Source organism: Lolium rigidum, chromosome 2, assembly GCF_022539505.1.
Source record: "Lolium rigidum isolate FL_2022 chromosome 2, APGP_CSIRO_Lrig_0.1, whole genome shotgun sequence".
NCBI classification, from domain to species: Eukaryota; Viridiplantae; Streptophyta; class Magnoliopsida; order Poales; family Poaceae; genus Lolium; species Lolium rigidum.
In genome coordinates, this window is record NC_061509.1 from 103924035 (window position 1) to 103943150 (window position 19116).

The window sequence follows — 19116 nt, forward strand, 5'->3', positions numbered from 1 at the left end:
TAGCTCACCATAGTTTGCCCGCGGCAAATCACACCCGAGCCGCCAAATCCACCGTTGTCGCCGCTCGCCGTAGGCCCCCGGCCGCGGGCGGCCACTGGCTGGGCGACGGAGAAGGAGAAGAACAGGAATCAGGCATTTGCGGCTAGAGAGGATGGGAGGGGGAGGGGGAGGGGGAGGGGGGAGAACGATTAGGCTATGGAGCGGCGAATTAGGACGACTCTGATTGATTTGGCTTTTGACCGAGGAACCGCCTCGCACGGTAGCACGACCGCAATCTTCCCTGCATGCGGGACCCGCGAAAGTGACATGCTAATCAACCAGAAGCGTTGGCAACCCTGGGAGCTTAGTGCTCTTTAGGGATTTCCTACTCAGGGAGCCATATTCATCATTAAGCTGAAGATATTCCATGATATGAATAAGATATACTGTACCATTAATTCATTCATTAGTTCTGACTAAACCATCTCCTAAAGAAAAGCTTTAAAGTTTCTCCATCCCAAATCCTGGCAATAATAGTTCTGTTCATTAGCTACCACATATAGATCCCACAACTGTATGGCTAAACTAGTGGTACCAAATCAATGATCGATCCTCCGAAGAATTTGTTTTATGTCCATTAACTTTCTACTTTCCACATATATCCTAGCTTATGATCCAAAGGACACCCACATAACCCCTTTCCAAAATGGAGAGAAGCCAGTATTTGAACAACAACAAAAAATAGGGTTGTCATTTTTATTTGTGGTCAACCCAAACCTCCAAACGCCACTTTTTGATCCATACCCCCCCCCCCCCCAATTAGCTAAATGATACTTATAGTGTCCATAATTATCCCACAAACTGTAAGCAAACTGAGAGTTGATCATTTGAGGAATTTAATGACATAAGGAGATAGGTTGGAATGTTAGCTCGGCAAGGCTTAATAAGAATTATTTTGGATTTATATGACAAAAGTTTCTCTCTTCAACGATCAGCTTTTTATTTTTTTTATCTATAATAGATTGTAGATCCTATTTTCTAAGATTTTTTATAAAATAGAGGGAACCTCAGATACTTGAGTGTGAATTCACCAAGTTTACAACATAAAGTCTGAGCAAACACCAGCCTCATCCAAATCTACATTCATAGGAACAAGGATACACTTATGGAAATTGATTCTCATGTCTGACATCTACATCTGTTCAAAACAAGAAAGTAGCCACTTCAAGTTCATCACATATTCCACTTTTTTTGTAGGAACAGTAGAGTATCATCAGCATACTAGATGGTAATAATCCCTGAGCGACCACAAGATCTAAATAATTGTGAGATATGGTTCTTCCTAGCAGCTTTAATAAGAACCATTGAAAAGACCGTAACTACAAAATTAAACAGTATTGGGGAAGCAGGATCACTTTGTCTCACATCTCTACTAAAGAATTCTCTATTTGAACCATTAATCCTAACTCTAGCAAAAACTTTATGCAACAAATACTGAACTAGACACACAGATTTGTACTAAAGCCCCTATATAACATAATTTTGGTAAGAAATTTTTTGTCAGTCCCATCATAAGCTTTCTCGTGACCCAACTTAAATATAAATCCAAATTCTTTTTCGCACTGCATCATGAATGATTTCATAAGAAAATACAACATAATCCAAGATGAAACACCATTTAATAAAGGTCATCTTAGGAGCAATGAGCTCCTCACTAATTCCTCTCAATCTATTAGCAACACATTTGGAGAAAAAATTGAAAACTACAGGTAGTTAAGGAAATTAACCTAAACTTTTGTATAGTCCTAGCGTTGGATCCTTTTGGGCTTAGCGTTAGTAAGTAAAAGTTAAGCATAAATAAGTCAAGCTTTCCCACATGACAATCTTTAAACATAGTAAATATGTCACTTTTGATCACATCCCGAGAATGTTGTATAACAGAAAATAAAAGCAATCACTGTGAGGTTTTCCTATAGCATATAGCATATGAGCTAAAAGACTGCATCATTAATTTTCTTTGCATATAACTCAGCCCCAAGCATGCTATTGTGTACATCATATACTAACTCATTGATCCCAGAACTCATCGTCTCGATTAATATCTAGTACACCCTCAGAATTAAACAAAGACTTATAGCATTGAACTGAAATTTGTATAATACCTGGGGTATCATGTACATCACCATATGGACCCTCCAGAGCAACAATCAGCTGCTTCCTCCTTTTTTCCATAGCATGAAAATAAGAAGTGTTCTGGTCACCATCCATGATGTCTTTCTCTCTTGCCCTTTCCCTAGCCTTAATTTCCTCATTCCTCCAGATTTTCTGTGGCTCATCTACAACTAAACACCCGTAACCCCTCCCCTAACCCCTCCCATGGCGCTCCCCAGGGCGCCGCCGGGGGCCAATCTCCCTCCTTCCGCCGCTGTCGTCGGCGCTGGCCACGGTGGCGGCGGGCCCCAGCGCGAAAGTGCCCGGGGGGTTGTTGGAGGCGGCGACCGGCGGTGGCGGCTGGGGCGGCGACCTTCGGCTTCGGCGTGCTCCGCGTCTAGGGCGGCGTCCCTGGATGTGCAGCGGCGGCTCCTCCTCCACGGCCTCCGGCGATGGTTGGTGGTGGCGGCGGCTGTTGGATCTTGTGCCCGCCGAGATCCATCATCGGCTTCTGCTGGCGGCACAAGGAAGGGGCCGGCGATGTGCGGGGCGAGGATGGTGTGGTTGCGGCTTCCGTCGTCCACCGAATTCTCCTTCATCATCGTTGGTTAGCGGATGGCGGCGTGGGGGCCTATTCGTCTGCTTCGAGTTTGAAGGTGGTGGTCCTAGGGTTCTTCTTCTGCGAAGATGAAGACCTACCGGATGCTGATCCTTTTCATCTAGCCGGAGTGTTGAGTTCCGGAAGGCTCCACCGGCAAATGCATCAGCGCATCTTTTGCCTGTAGTTTGCTGGATCAGGTGGTATTCGGTTGCGCGCACCCATGCTTTTATTCCGACCGTTTGGTTCTGGAGGGAGCGGCGCGAAGCTCTTTTTCTGTGTTGACATCAAGTGACTATGGATCCATGATGAAAGTCGGAAGAAGAGAATTTCATGAAGGCCGGATGGGAGGACTAGCTAAGGGAGGTTCAAGTCTCTGCGCCGTTGAGGAACTTTCTTGGTGTTCCGGGCTTCACAGCAGCGGTATGAAAGTGGGGGCGACAACACATGTGAAGTTCAGAGTCCTACCTTTCAGAGTGAAAACCCAAGGTCTGGCCTTAACTGGTTGTGCCTGTCAATGACCTTGTTGGAGGCATTATTTTGAGAGCGGGGACTATCTTCAGGGTGAAAACCTAGGATCTTTGATCGGGCGACGATGGTGTTAGAGCATTGTTCCCTTCTTAAAGACGTCGTTTTTGGAGAGTCTGTATTTCGGGTATTGTGTTCGTGGTGGATGTATTGCTGTTGTTAGGTCCGAGATACTGTAGCGGGACTTTTGTTTCTTAGTTTTCTTTTCTAGTTTTTGGATGTGTGCATCCGTAGTACCATTAGGGTGGTGCGTTGTTGCAGAGGCTGGGTGCAATTGGTATATTTTGATATTAATATATTCCCTTTATCAAAAAAATCTACAATTTTTTCCATTTTCGCTTTAGTACCCGGGGATAAAAGTTGAATTTCAGAGAGAATATACATAGCATGATATACAACAATAAGTTGCTTATTATCTCTATTTTATTGTGCCTCTATATTAATTGCCCACCCTCAAACAAGTTTTCTAAGTTCCCATTTTAAACTGCCAAACATCAATTGACTTGGAAAGATTACAAGGGAAATTGCATGTCTTAGTAACCAGCTCTCTAAAGCCATCTTTAAGAAGCCACCACTTTTCAAAATGAAATTATTTTACAACAGGTGGGGAGGAGACTCTAGTGGCAAATTACAAGGGGAGTATGATCACTCCCAATTCTAGAAAAAAAAAATCAAGGCAATAAGAGGGAACAAGTTTCCCAGCAGGTGGTAATAATGAAACCCTTATATATAGCTGCCATAATCAACCTATGTTGGTTCTTAGCCCAAGTGTATAAACTACCAACATTTTTTAAGTTCAATTAAATAACACATTTTGACCCAATAATTAAATAGATTAACCCGATTAATATTACCAATATTTTGTCTTTCTTTGTCTAATTGAATTGAAACCCCCACCAATAATTGTGGCCCAAGCCATGAAGGAAAAAATTATGGAGATCACTAATAAATTGTAATTTAAATTCATCATATGCGGACACAAACCTCCATACACTAGAGTCACTTCTGTTTTTGATTATACAAGAGATACAATACTTGAATGTTTCATGAGATAGCCTCAAATAAATATTCTTTGATACCCACTAAAATACCACCAGTAGTACCAACTACGGGTACCCAATTCCACACATAAACACACTGATTATTTCTGGAATCTGAGCAACACTGAAATCAACATTTTTTATTAAGAGTAATTAATTATATCAGGGCATGATTCTCTAATGAGTTTATGCACCTCGGGAAGCTTATCAGGTCTGTTAAGACCTCTTGGGTTCCACATAAGGCCTGCTACAGTTGGATCAAAATATTAACTTCCTACTATTTTTCTTGGAGAACACCTCAATCGAAGGTGACTCTTCCACATCCTTATCTCCCATATGAGGGTTGGAAACAGATGCACCATCATCCATAGGCTGACTAGATGCACATGCTATATCCTCACTACTAATATCAAGATTAGCAGAGAGAAACATATTAGGATCATTTTCCCTAAAATAAACTAATCTACCAGATTGTATATGCTTAATAGCATCAATATTGTTATATATAGTTTTCAAAGCTCAGCATTCTTAATTTTATCAAGGAGAGATTGATTACCAAGGACATCAAAGGAATTATTGATACCATGTGGTACTTTCCATTTCCAACTTCATCGTAATAGCCAGTTTTTATGGGCTGACAAGCCTGGCTTTATACTGGGTCACGATCTCTTTTGAGAAGCACTTCACCGTGATCTTGTAATAATGCTTGAAAGTTGAGACACGAATTGGGTTATCTCCACTATATTTATACATCGTGGAGAAACAAGAAAGGTTTCCTCTTATGTCACTGCACATGTAATCCATCACGGATGGAGTCGACCAATCGTTTGGCCAGTCTCCTATCATCACCTCAGAGCCGGTACACAAGCCTAGCTATTTCCTTACCCATGCAACGCAATCAAGCTAGGAGCTAGCTAACCACCGCCATTAAATACCTCCACGGCGTCTCCGTCGCCTTTTTCGCCTCCCCTGAACCCATCCATCGCTGCCACTGCACGGGCCGCGACATGATCGACGCTGCCTGCATAGCCTCCACTCGTCGCCTCCACCCACCTGGTAAAGCTTCATGCCCGGCCTTCTCCCTTATCCTAATCTACTTAAGCATGTAAGCTTAGCTATCCGCAAAGCTAAAACCCCCACATAGTCTAAGACCGCCTATACAGATACTGTAGCCAGGCTGCGCGCCAAATCACACACAAGCTCAGTCTCAAAACCATTCAAACCAGTACGTACAAGATAGTGAAGCCCATGGCGCAGCTTCCGGCCGTGCTGCCGCCGCTGGCGCTCGTCGACGGGGGGCGCAAGAAGCGTGCTGGGCTCCCGAGGCTCCTGCACAAATTCTTCTTCAAGGTTCTGCGGCTGAGGCCTGCGTCGTCGTCGTCGGCAGCGGAGGGCGGCGCGGCGGCGTTCGAGGCGTACTACGGGTACCGGATGGTGGATGAGTACTACTACTACAGCTACGGCGGGTCGTCGTGGGCCGGGGTGCTCTTCTCCATCCCAGAGGAGGAGAGCTCCGAGGAGGGCACGCCGGAGTCTGTCGTTCGGCCTGGCCCATCCGCGCTCCGGAAGGCCCACTCCGACTCGGAGCGGTTCATCGCCGCCGAGGCAGCCGCCGTCGTGCGCCTCGAGGTCATCTTGTGATTAAAACCGGGCACCGCTGCTGAGCTCGGCGTCTGAAGGACAGGAGGGCGCCTGCGCCGTCCGATCTGAACTCGATGCTCGGATGACAGCAGTTGCGCGGGTTTAAGGGCGCATATGGGCTTGCTGATCCTCGCAACACACTCAGGGACCATGCCTGTCAGTCCTGGAAGTTGCAGGATTCATCGACGGCTTGAAAGGACCAAACTCAAGCTGCAAATACACTCGAGAGTAGTTAGGCTGCCACTTAGGGAAATAAAGGAGTCCTGTTTGCATATCACAATATCAAACTCAGTCCTGTCTATTAGTTAGTGACAAGAGTTGTGTGCATAGATGACACAAAGATGGATTTCATGTACTCGGATTCACGTATTAGATTGGAAATTCGGGAAGATTTTTCCTTCAATTCCTCTGGGAATTGAATGGTTTCAAACAAAAGTTTCCATGGCCTGAACGTGGGTGCTACTGTTATGTAGCAGTAGAAGTTGCTGTCTTGTTTACGTCACTAGTGATGTGAACTGGCTAGCTTTCATGTAAATCCTTTAATAGTATAAAGTACAAATCCGGCCAATCTCAATCAAGTCAGATGTCGATGTAACTTTTTTCTCATTTTCTTCTGAGAGTACGATAGGGGACAACAAGAGTGCTTACGTGCTTAATTCCTAGATATATACACTCGTGCTCCAGCTTTTCTTGCTTTTATCGACTAAAAGAGTCGTGCTTGCATATCACAATATCATGTGTGTTAGTTAGTGACAAGAGTTGTGTGCATAGAAGATAGAAAGATGGATTTCATGTAGTAAGGAATTCAAATAGTTGTTCGGAATTTAGGCAGGTTTTTCCTTCAACTCCTCTGGGAATTGAATGGTTTCGAACAATTTATTTCCATGATCCGAACTATCGCGGACGTGGGAGCTATTTCTGTATTAGCAGTATAGGTTGCTGTCTTGTTAACGTCACTAGTGATGTGATCTAGCTAGCTTTCCTATATATCCAATATTAGTGGAAAAGTACAAATCCGGCCACTCTTAATCAGTCACATGTTGTTGTAACTTTTTTTTTCTCATTTCCGTGTGAGAGTATGATAGGACAGTTTCCTTAGACGTTTCTTTAGAATTCGATTAAGAATAAGAACATAGACCGTGCCAATCCAATATAAGCCCCTATTTTATTTACTTTTTCTATCTAATTTGTTTTCTTACCATTGTATTTCCATTGACAAAGGTCTATTGAACAAATAGAATTTGTAGATAGATAGGTCTCTTTATCCTCCTACAAATTCTATTTGTTCAATAGACCTTACTGCATATTTATATTTTTCTGCCTACACTTCGCTCAAATGATAATGGTGTTCCTCTTGCATGTATTTTCATACAAGATTTTTTTTATTAAAATAAAAATAGCTAAAAAAAGGAGCGTTTTGCCATCGTGGTTGGTTGGGGTCGTTCTTTTTTAACCTTAGTGGAATTTAACCGGACCTGTTCATTTTAGCATTTGAGTGTTTTTCATGGTCGATAAATTCTTTCTTTTGATGTCTTGCTAATTCAATGTTTTGACAGAAGCGGGCGGTGTAATTCCATTGATTTTTGGATTTCGATCGTATCTAAGATCTTTTTTTATCTGGGTTGCTAACTCAATGACATATATAGGTTAAATTTTGCTATGATAGTACCTTTTTTTTTCGAAATGGGGGTAAACCCCGGCTTCTGCATCTTTAAAGAAGATGATGCCAGGAAAATGAAAAAGAATGGACCTTTTAGTTTGCTTAACTGCATCTTTAAGATCTTCACAAAAGTTATTACTAATAGGTTTGCTAGGGTCATTGACAGATTGATTTCTTACCACTAATCCACTTTATTTAAGGGTGTGTTTATTTTGGAGTGTGGTTACTGTTCATGAAATTATTCATGAGGTCTGTAGGAAAAAAGAGCATGGTTTAGTTTTTTTAATTTACTATAAGAAAGCATATGATAGAGTAACCATGAACTTTCTCTATAGAATTCTTGAGTTTAGAGGTTTTGGACCAAAAATCATTTCTCTCATAAATCAAGTCACCCAGGGTGGTTCAGTGGGTGTTGAAGTAAATGACATAGAGGGTGATCTTTTCCTAACAGGAAAGGGGCTTAGGAAAGGTGATCCTTTTGCTCCTTTGCTTTCCAATTGGAGTTTCAAAAAATCTTTGTTTTTTACACATATTATTTATTGTACTCTTTTGTACATAGAAAAATCGTAAGGTGGAAAAATTAGAGATCCTAGATTCTCCATGTAATTCGAAAAAATAACACCAGTGGAGAAACAAGCGATCCTCCACTACTAGTCTACCTCCTTCACCCAAAGTTCATATTGGTTTGGCTCTTCAGTGTACATGTGAAAAAAATAAAGGAAAACATCAACCGGAGTGAACAAGGACTTGTGAGTAAACAGAGGGGCACATGGTGTATACTTCCCCTGGGAGCTCGGCGACAAGAACGAAGGCCGACGACGGGACATGTATAAAGGCTGGCGACCCACATGGGCACCACCAACGGGACGGGAACCAGCGATGGAGATGGGTGATGATGGGGATGTGGGACCGGGGATGTAGATAGGATTATGGGGATGGGTGACCGGGGAGAAGGGAGAGGCGGCACATGGTGAAACGGTGACCGGCGACGATGGGGTGGAGCGATTCAAATGTCCGGGGTGGTGTGGGGTGAGGAAGATGTGAAAACGGATCGGGGAAAGGTAATTGTGTCTCGGTAAGTTACCGTAAGTTCGGCCCAAATCCCAGCGGCACTAAACATGTCGAATGAATTCAGAATCCGTAAGAATTTGGTCGGTAGGCTTGGAGGGGATTAGATTTTCGAAACCCATTGTCGAGGTTCTCCGTGCCAAAAGATGTGATGCCAACATAATTATGTTCGGTGCTATTGCAGTTGGCACTGATCATAGGGGTCAAATTCCCAAATCGTTTCCAGTGAAAACAAATGAGGGATTAGTTTGAGAAAATATGGCATATTTCTCAACAAAAAAAACTTAATACGCGATTGATCATGCAATGAACCCAAAGAGGAGATAATATATTAAATTCCCAAATGGTATCTGGCAATTTTACTAGCTCTAGGTAGGACCAAAACAAACGACCTCTATGAGTTCTTTTTGTTAGGCCGGTTTTTTCTTAACTGAAGTATATTAATGCAGTTTTTTTTTCCCAGCTTAAGAAGAAAGAGGGTCAGACCTCTTTTTCCAATATTATAAAAATCACACTTTTTAAAAATACTTCAGTTTTAAAACCTCAACGTCTATTGGACCCAAACACTTAAATTATTTAATACTTCAGTGTTATCATAAACTAAAATGTTTCTCTAAATAATTCAAATATATTTTAATGCCAAAACGAGAGCCTGGAAAGGCTAGAAAGATCAATACAATATAGGGGAAAGAAAGATCTCAGCGCATATTTAGCGGATCCAAGTCATACCAAGGGCAGGGGCGGAGCTAGGCCTGGTGATGCATGTGTTGTAGCACCGGCCTAGCAGCTGATCTGCAACGAGCACGCTTAAGTTTCAAACTATAAGTACCTATGTAACCAGAGGCGGATCCAGAAATTTACCGAAGCCTAGGCGGGCAGTAAGGTAATTAGAAAAACTCCGAGTCAAGAGTAAATGTCTATGAAGCAAATAGTGTTTTAAAATAGGTTTAATGGGGAAACACGGATACAATATATTACACGTTTAAAAACCTTGGATTCGATCAGCGGCTTGTCGAAGTAGCCGAGTAGCAATAGGAAAAAAATGCTCTGTCATGTATCCCTTTTGCCCATGTGAAATGCTCAGGGGGCGATTACGGTTTCTTCGCCTCTCGTCGGTGTCGTCCGGCGATCTGCATCTTTTCTATAGTCTTTGGGCCATGGAGGCGGGGTGGAACTTGGCCCTCATCAGCGGCGTCTTCTCCATTAAAGTCTCCCTGGAGTCATCCACATCTTGACTACGACATCGAGAAGCTCGTGGGAGTGGTGTGGTTCCCGATGACTTCTTCTGGCTGGGGGATCTCCGGATCTTGATGGAGCGTCATCGGTGGTTATTCATTCTTCTTCGTCTCCGAGAACATTGTGGTCTTCCTGACCCATTCAGCGACTTCATGTCTGCAACAACTGCAACGCGTAGCTGACACGCTGTGGAGGTTGAAGATGAAGGGCATCTAAAGAATTTTAATGCAATTTTCGTTTTTGTTGAGGTGATTTGTACTCACTTTGATGTTTCTCCTAGTACCAGGGTTCTATTCGCAAAAGAAATTACACTACAAAACACATTCCAATCTCCACAAATTCACAACACATTTGAATATTCACAAGTTGACAACACATTCGAATGCTTATATGTGTTAATATATTAGATATGACTAGCGAAGTGTCAGCGCGTTGCAGCGTCTCACGCATTGTATTTTTTTATTCTCCCCACAACAACCTCATCTTACACTAATATCGCCAGGATACAAGGTTGATGCTCTCTCTCGCGCAGGAAGCAAACGGCGACGAAGCCCGGGCGAGCGCCGGGCAATAGGGGCGCTAGGTCCGCCCGTGTATGTAACTAGCACCACTAAGCAGGATTAGCACCTGTCTTAGGTTGTTTTTGGCTCCACCCCTTTCCAAGGGGTGCACTGGGTACCGGTTAAAAATATTTTTCTTTAGTCAATACAACATTTTCACCCAATGTGCACCCTCGAAAATAAACATTTTTCTCTCATCTAGCACATTCTCCTGCGGTGTGGCACCCTGCTTACATATCCTTTACCTCCGCCACTGCTTCTGATTATGGCGGATTGTATTAATGCATGCATATGATGTTATTATTAATGAATGCATGTGATGTTATAGATACTTACTAACTTAGAAGAGATGTCAATAAGTATCTGCTGCATTACGAAAGAGAGAGATGGAGTATTTTTACTTCAACATAGCGCTCCTCTAAGACCATCCCTCTTACCCTTTAGGAGAGGTAAGAAAAGTCTGGTTTTGCTAAATTTGAGGTGAGTGAGATGTTTTTAAGTCCGAGAAAAATGCAACTGTAGTTCAGAAAAAAGTGCAACTCATCTAATCACACTTTTCTGCCAGTCAGTTGTACTTTTCTAACTTAATTGCACTTCTCTGAAAAGGCATAACTGGTCAGCTGAAAAGTGCAACCGAAACGAGTTGTACTTCATTTTAAACTTTGATTGCACGATTGCACTTCTTTTTAGGTTACTGAGACCTAAAAACGTCCCAGCCTACCAAAATTTAGAAAAACTCAAATAAATATTCAATCTAAACCGTCCATTGGTGAGGGGTATAATCTAATAATGTAGGACTAAGTAAAGATAGAATTGTTCAAAGGCTTCACTTGACCCTATCGTTTACAAGAAACTTTCAAATAACTATATATTAATACACTATATAATGGCTGAACAAGTTAGGGCAGCTCTTAGCAATTTAGGACCGTAGAGACGCTAGGTGGATCCCACATTCTACCGCTTTGACCGAACTGTGGAGGAGTCAATGAGCTAAACAAAATCACGAAAGCCTTCCCCGCCGCCCACACGGTGCCCCACGTGCCGCTTCGACTGCTCTAGAACCCCCATCCCCTTCCTCTCCCTCGCCTTCTTCTCTCCCAATTCATCTCGGCATCCGCCTGTCTATTTCTCATCTTTTTCCTCTCAAGAATCGGTTGTCGCTCCCCTTCATTTTCTCCTTCGGTGCGGCGGCGTTGCACGCGTCGGCAAAACCACACCCTGGGACACGCCTTCCACTGAGGCCGGCACAGAGGCGCCCAGACAATGACGTAGCCTTCATGCTCCAAGGTGCATACTCTAGGTTATGGGGTTTTGGGAGGATAGAACTGCACAAGCCCGGTCGTCAAATGGGAAATGTTGTACTGCTTCAACAAGAGCATGGGCGGCATGTGAACGAGGAGTGGGACCATGGCAGAGTCTCCGCATGGTGAGTATCCATCCCTTCCTCCATTATGTTTTCTCAATTGATCAGTTGTTTTTCTTATTTGCTCAGGTTTTTGCCATGGATTCTTTGGTATTGTTTTCATACAAATAAATCATAGGGATTTCTATTTTCGTGCCCCTGGTTCGTTAGTTGTACTCAGTTTTCCCCAGCCTCTTAACTTTTCCTCAGTTTTCCCCTCCCTCTAGTTTGAAACCCCTCGCAGAGGCTCGGACGGGAGGGTTGCCGTCTGGTCAGAGGCCTTCCGTTACCGGTGACGGCTAGGGACCCGCGGTGGTTTTGACTTGACCGTTGCTTTCGAAATGTGTTGACTATTAACTGGAAGAGCTGACCCAAAGCTTTCCCCTCCGCCCGAGACTGGAGGAGCTCACACACCGCCCCTCCGCCGCCACGCCATCCTGCCCACCTACCTTATGGCGTCGTCCGCCGCCGAGCCGGCCCCGCCCCCACCACCGTCCCCGGGCTCCGCCTCCACCAGATCTGGATCTACCCCTGTCCTCTTTGTAATTCCGTCTGGTGTGCCGACTATTCCCGGCAGCCGTGGAGAAGATTGGGAATCGGAGGGATCTAACGCATGGATTCCATCTGGGTAAGCATCGTCTGCCTATGTGAATTAACAGTAGGCAGTTTTTGAGCGCCAATCGTTGTTGCTCAACTAACTGCCTTGCTTTTCGAATAGGATGGATCCAGCGCTGGCTTTTCGGCTGGTGGTTAGGCTGGATTCTAGCTTTACGCGTGATTCTAAACGCTGTAAGACTGGGTTTTACTTCCCTGCGGTGGTTGCAACCACCATCTCGTTAAAGGATTTCAAAGCTAACATCTACGATAACTACACCTGGAGCTCTCTCGATGCAGTTCATTTCGAATATTTCAACATCCCGGAGGGAAGATTTGTTCCACTAATTTCCGAAGACGATCTGGGAATTCTTTTTGCTTTGAATGCTTCTTGCCGGTTCGGTAAAATTCGTATCCATGTGGACAGGGGCCAGGCATCATCTGGTGCTGGGGCATCATCAGGTGGTCGGGCATCATGTCTCTCTACTCGCTGCCGCCTCGCTAATAGTGTGCGCCGTGGCGCTCCTTGTAGGTCCACAGCAGCACCATCCGTCCCCGGTGCTAGTGATAGCCGGATCGTTCGTACGGTCGATGTGGAGGACGATGCGGACATTGAGGATCAGTCTCCTCAAGATGATGAGGATGAGTTGATGTTTCCCGAATTGGTAGATCGATGCAGAAGCAGTGCAATGGAGGATCAATACATGGAAGATATGGCTTTTGGTGCCAGATTTGATGACACTGATGATGAAGAGGAGAATGAGAACGATGACAGCCTCGTTTTAGCCGATTACGAAGGTGAGGACTTGCCAACAATTGAGTGGAACAGGGAGAATCCCCAGCTTGTAGAATGCACCGTGTTTCAAACGATGATGGACTGCCGTAATGCAATTACTACATATTACATTCTCACTAAGAATAATTTTGAGGTTATTAAAAGTGAGCCAGGTAGGTTCACAATTAAATGCCCATACCTAAGGTGTAAGTTTAGGCTGCATGCATCCACAATGCGCAGAAGCAGCTTGGTTCAGGTACTACGCCAACCAGTTGTGTATTTAGATCACGGTGTAAAATTTGTTATCTATTACTGACATCCCTTATCATTATGTTTCAGATAAAGAAGAATAAGGAGATCCATAGGTGTCCACCTCTAGGGGGAGAGCCAGAGCTGAAAACAAAGCTAGCGAAGACTAGGTGGTTGGCTGATGTAATCCTAGATTGGCTGAGAGAAAATCCTTCACTTGGTCCAACAGCACTCGTAAAAAAGGTGGTTGAGAAGTATAAAATAGAAGTACCTTACATGAGGATGTTCTATGCAAAGGAAATGGCTCTTGACAAGATCAATGGTCCATGGAATGAAAGCTTTCAGTTGCTTTACACTTTCAAAGCTGAAGTGGAGATGGCTAGTCCAGTGCAAGTGTTGTAGCGATAGACAAGCATACAGCTTCCTACAAATTGAAAAGCGGGAAGGTAATGCACAAGGAATGTTTTAGAAGGGCTTTTGTTTGTTTCAAAGCTTGCTCGGAAAGGCTTTTTGGACGGTTGCGAGGCCTTATTTGGCCGTGGATGCATCTGCTCTTCATGGCAGGTTTAAAGGACAGCTAGTTGCTGCTACGCAGTTGATGGACATAATTGGATGTTCCCTGTTGCTTATGGGGTTTTGGAGGTTGAGTCACAGGAAAGTTGGACTTGGTTTCTGCAGAATTTGCGCGACCTTATAGGTCATCCACCAGGACTTGTTATCCACACGTACGCTTGCAAAGGTTTGGAGATCTGCGGTAGAAGCAGTATTCCCGGAGTGGAGCATAGGGAATGTATGCGACACTTGGTACAGAATTTTACAAAGAAATTCAAGGGTAAAGTTTTTATCGACAACCTATGGCCAGCTTCATACACATGCAGCTCTAGGAAGCATATGTTTCATTTGGATGTGTTGTATAAACAAAAACCTGGTGTGAAGGAGTACTTGGATGAACATCATGGTAGGGTGTGGTCAAGAAGCCAATTCAATGAAATTTGCAAGGTAGACTATGTAACAAGTAACCTTGCGGAGAGTTTCAATTCAAAGGTCAAGTCATTGAAAGGGCTTATGCTGTGGCAAATATTTGATAAGATTAGGCAGATGATCATGGTAAAGATCGATCTGCGTCAAAGAATTGCATCCACAAATTATGTTGGCCATCTCATGCTCCCATCTTTGATTAAGTCTTTGCATGCCAGGGCAAAACAATTGAGGATGCAATGCGTCAGAAAAGGAATGGAGGCTGAGGTAACCTACACTGACAAACAAAACTGGCAGTGGAGGTATCCGAGTGAGTTTGGTTGATAGGACATGCCATTGTAGGGGATGGCAGATCCGTGGGATACCCTGCATACACGCATTGTTTTTCATGAGTGTTATAGGGGGTGAAGATGGTGAAGTTGATCAGTATGTGTCATAGTATTTCTCTGTTGCCAAATTTAGGGCTGCATATGCTATGAATGTTCCTACCTTGTTGGGAAAAGACCAATGGATGAAAGTCGATCCAGGCTTCAAACTGTACTCTCCAGTATTGACTAGACCGGCAGGTAGGCCGAGGAAGAATAGGATCAGAGCTAGTGCAGAGGGTGGTGCACCGATTCGAAAACGTAAGTGCAAACATTGTGGAATCCCTGGACACATTGCTAGGCTTTGTAAACATGGAGTTGACCCAGCTTTTGGAATGGAAGATCAGGCGGGAGCAGAAAATGCAGAGGAGAATGAAGCAGCAATTCAACTTGAGATTGAAGCAGCAGTTCAACATGAGGAGATTGAAGCAGCAAATGCAGAGGAGATTGAAGCAGCAGTTCAACATGAGGAGATTGAAGCAGCAAATGCAGAGGAGATTGAAGCAGCAGTTCAACATGAGGAGATTGAACCGATGGATCGAGAGCGGAGGGAACAGATGGATGTAGAGCTGCTTGAACCGATGGATGGAGAGCAGAGGGAACATATGGATGTAGAATGGCTTCAACCGATGAGTCTAGAGGAGAGGGAACAATATAGTCGAGAATGCCACGAAAGTAGTAAGGCCATGATAGAAGCTAACTTCGAAGAGTACATGGCAGAAGAAAAAGCACAAGCTTTGCAGAAGAAGAAGAACAAGAAAGAGGGCAAAAGGAAGGTAGACACCGGTAATATCCCTGTTAGGGTTACCCGGAGTAAGGTGGTGGCCCCGGCGAGTCACACCAGGAGCAAGAGAAAGATTGTATTCTGAACAACTAATTTGAATTTGTATGAACAATTTGTATTGGGGTTCCCTTTGTATTGGCGATCCCTTTGTGTTGAACAATTTGTATTGGGGTTCCCTTTGTATTGAGGATGCCTTTGTGTTGAACAATTTGAATTTGTATGAACAATTTGAATTTGTATGAACAATTTGTATTGGGGATGCCTTTGTGTTCAACAATTTGAATTTGTATGAACAATTTGTATACCACATTTAAGCCACATTTATCATTTTCTCTAGGGTTTAGGGTTTTAGGGTTTTAGGGTTTTAGGGTTCAATTCAAAATAATTCAAAACATGGTGGAACCTTCCCATGGAGCCTTGTTATGTTACCTACAACCTATAGAAATAATAATGGAAAAGGAAATATAGAGATATGAAGTTTTTATGCCAAAAGCTTCAAAACCACTTCCTAGTCCATGAGCTACTAGATATGAAGATGCAGGGCTTTCTGCTCAATACACCTCCCAAATACCCACTATGCTTACAAACTTTGTCCAAATGAGTCCAAATTCATCACACTTGTGTATCTTTGAGTTGCAAACAATATCTAGTCGGCCAAAATGTAATATATTGTTCAAATAACACAATTTTACAATTTTTATGCCAAAAGCTTCAATTTCCCTTAGTCCCTTTATTATTTGGGTGCCCCTGTTTTACTTAGTGTTACTCAGCTTCCCCCTCCGGGCCCACTTGTTTTACTCAGTCCTACTCAGTTTTGCCCTTCCGATAAACATTTCCTCACTTTTCCCCCTCTTAGTTCTACTCAGTTTTCCTAACTTGCACTCACTGGCTGATCGCTGATTGGTCGAGATGTATGTCACACGGATCTTGGTTGGTTGAAAGCTCAACGAACGATTGCACCGTTTGATCATTTATGATCGGACGGCCTGTATCTCTCTCTCTCTACCACGATGGACGCATACGGAGACAAGAGCAGAGCACATACCTACCAACCCTGGCAGTTGCATATTCCAGTCGCATCTTCCTCTCTCGTATTTCCTCTCTTACTCCGGCGGTCGCGGCGGCGCGGATCTAACCGTGCGTGCGGCGGCGTGCGGCGGCGTGGATCTAACCGTGCGTGCGGCGGCGTGCGGCAGCGTGGATCTAACCGTGCGTGCGCCGTGGATCTAAGAGTGCCGGTGAGGATCTAACCGTCAGAAATAGTTGAAATGTCTCTCTCTGTCTCACTTTCGATTCTATTCTCAGATCTGTTGAATGATGAAGAACACCAAGACGGCGGCCGTGCCGACAGTGGTCATCGATGCCACAAACATTGAAGCCATCGCCTACAACATCGCTTCGACGGCGCAGACCCAGCCTTCAATGTCGGAGCCTGTTGATGTCTCACTTCCGGTGCCAAGAGTGCGAATCGATGCCAAGACGATTGAAGCCATCGTCTACAACCGCGCTGCAAAGCCGCCGATCCAGCCCTCCGCAGATCCGTCGCTGATGAAGTACACCAAGACAGCGGTGGTTCCGACAATGGTCATCGATGCCACGAACATTGAAGCCATCGCCGATAACATCGCTTCAACGGCGGATGGCGCAGATGACCACCCCTCAGCCGCCCGTCGTCCCGGCCTTTCTTGCCCATCGCTACGCGGCCGTGTTCGACGCCGCAAATTGGGATAAATTATGATAAATTTGTATTTTTCAATTTCCAATTGGGATAAAATTGTTCGAACTACTACCTCCGTCTCAAAAAAAGCTTCTCCACGTTCTTGATGTGTCCATGTACATCCGTATGTATGATTTGAATTCTATCCCAACTTGATTGGGAAGATATTGATATGTATTTGATCCGGAGGCTGGTACATGCTTTCACTTTTGGGATCCCTTCACTTTTATAAAATGTTCATGCATGCTAAAATTATCATGCGCATTACTTACCACAAATAGGAAATTGTACACCAAAATACAATGCTTAGAGCCACAACAAAATACAGTGGTTAGAGCCATCTACTGAATAACAATTCTATACTAAATCGTCTACCAGAACCACATAACTGCTAGGACAGGGATGACACCTAATAAAACTGCACAGATGAATCTACTTTTCTCCTCTCCCATCACTTTAAGTTCATGTTCTAGATTTTCTACCACTTGATCAAATACGGCAAGATCTGTCTCAACTCTCAACTTCTCCTTGCGAATAAGCTCTGAATTCTTCTTTTCTTCCTCCACAATACGCTTCAGCTCGAATATCATCAGGTTTTTACGGGCCAATTCATTACCTAAATTGGCCACCTTCTCCTCCAAATCCATCCTCTGGCTACACCACTGGGTTGATTCATCTTGGCATGCAATGTACCATGGATCATCGGCTTGCCTGGCTAACTGTAACAATAATGGAAAAAATAACAACTGAAATCACTCCAATAGGCCATGGCGGAACTTCAAATTCAACGGTAGTACAGAGAGCTGAAGCTAGATACCTGCACTTCCGATGAGGTAGGAGAAGTAGAACGTGGCCACGACATGATCGAATCGCCACCCTCGCCGGTGTACCCGCTACGACCAGACATTGAGGACTATTTCGTACCTGCAAACTCCAATAAATTACGGGAACCGAATCGATTAGGGGGCGGGGAGGCAGAGCGGATGTCTTACCAAGCTATACCAATTGGTGCGCGGAACAAATCCCGGTCGTCGTGGGCGGCGGATCTGCTTGCGGCGGACTTTCTCGCGGTGGGTACAATGCGTGCGGACGAAAGAAGTGTTGGAGCCGTGGTTGACGTGCAGCGCCGCAGCTCGTCCGACGCCGCCGGGGGACGAGCCGGCGGCGCGACGAGGCGCCGGCGATGGCTGCTCCGTCCGACGGTGGGGAACGAGCTGCCAGCGGTTCTCCGGTCTAGCTTAAGAATAATTAATTAGCGAACTTGTTGCTTCTCTCTATGATATTCTCTAAAGACATATATCGGCAATATGTGAGTTTTCCTGAAAAATAGACGACCCCACTGGTCATTGGCTGCGCAGGCCCCATAGAGCGGCAATATATGATTTTTCTCTCTAAATAAATAGACGACCCCACTGGACATTGGCTGCGGCAGCCCCACAGAGCGGCAATATGTGTCTTTTCCTGAAAAATAGACGACCCCACTGGTCATTGGCTGCGGAGGCCCCACAGAGCGGCAATATATGATTTTCTCTAAATAAATAGACGACCCCACTGGTCATTGGCTGCGGCAGCCCCACAGAGCGGCAATATATGTGAGTTTTCCTGAAAAATAGACGACCCCACTGGTCATTGGCTGCGGAGGCACCACGGAGCGGCAATATATGAGTTTTCCTGAAAAATATACGACCCCACTAGTCATTGGCTGCGGTAGCCCTATAGAGCGGCCCCATTTGTCATTGGCAGCACCGCGTATAAAATCATGAAATAAAACGGCCCACACGTCAGCGATAG

The 19116-nt window shown here is 44.5% G+C and overlaps 1 protein-coding gene across 1 annotated transcript; it reads left to right on the forward strand.

Moving 5' to 3' along the window:
* Window positions 1-5437: 5437 nt before the first annotated feature.
* On the forward strand, window positions 5438-6432 carry LOC124687039. Its single transcript, XM_047220897.1, has one exon. The coding sequence runs from the start codon at window positions 5545-5547 to the stop codon at window positions 5935-5937; it is 393 nt and encodes a 130-aa protein (XP_047076853.1). The 5' UTR covers window positions 5438-5544; the 3' UTR covers window positions 5938-6432.
* The last annotated feature ends 12684 nt before the right edge of the window (window positions 6433-19116 follow it).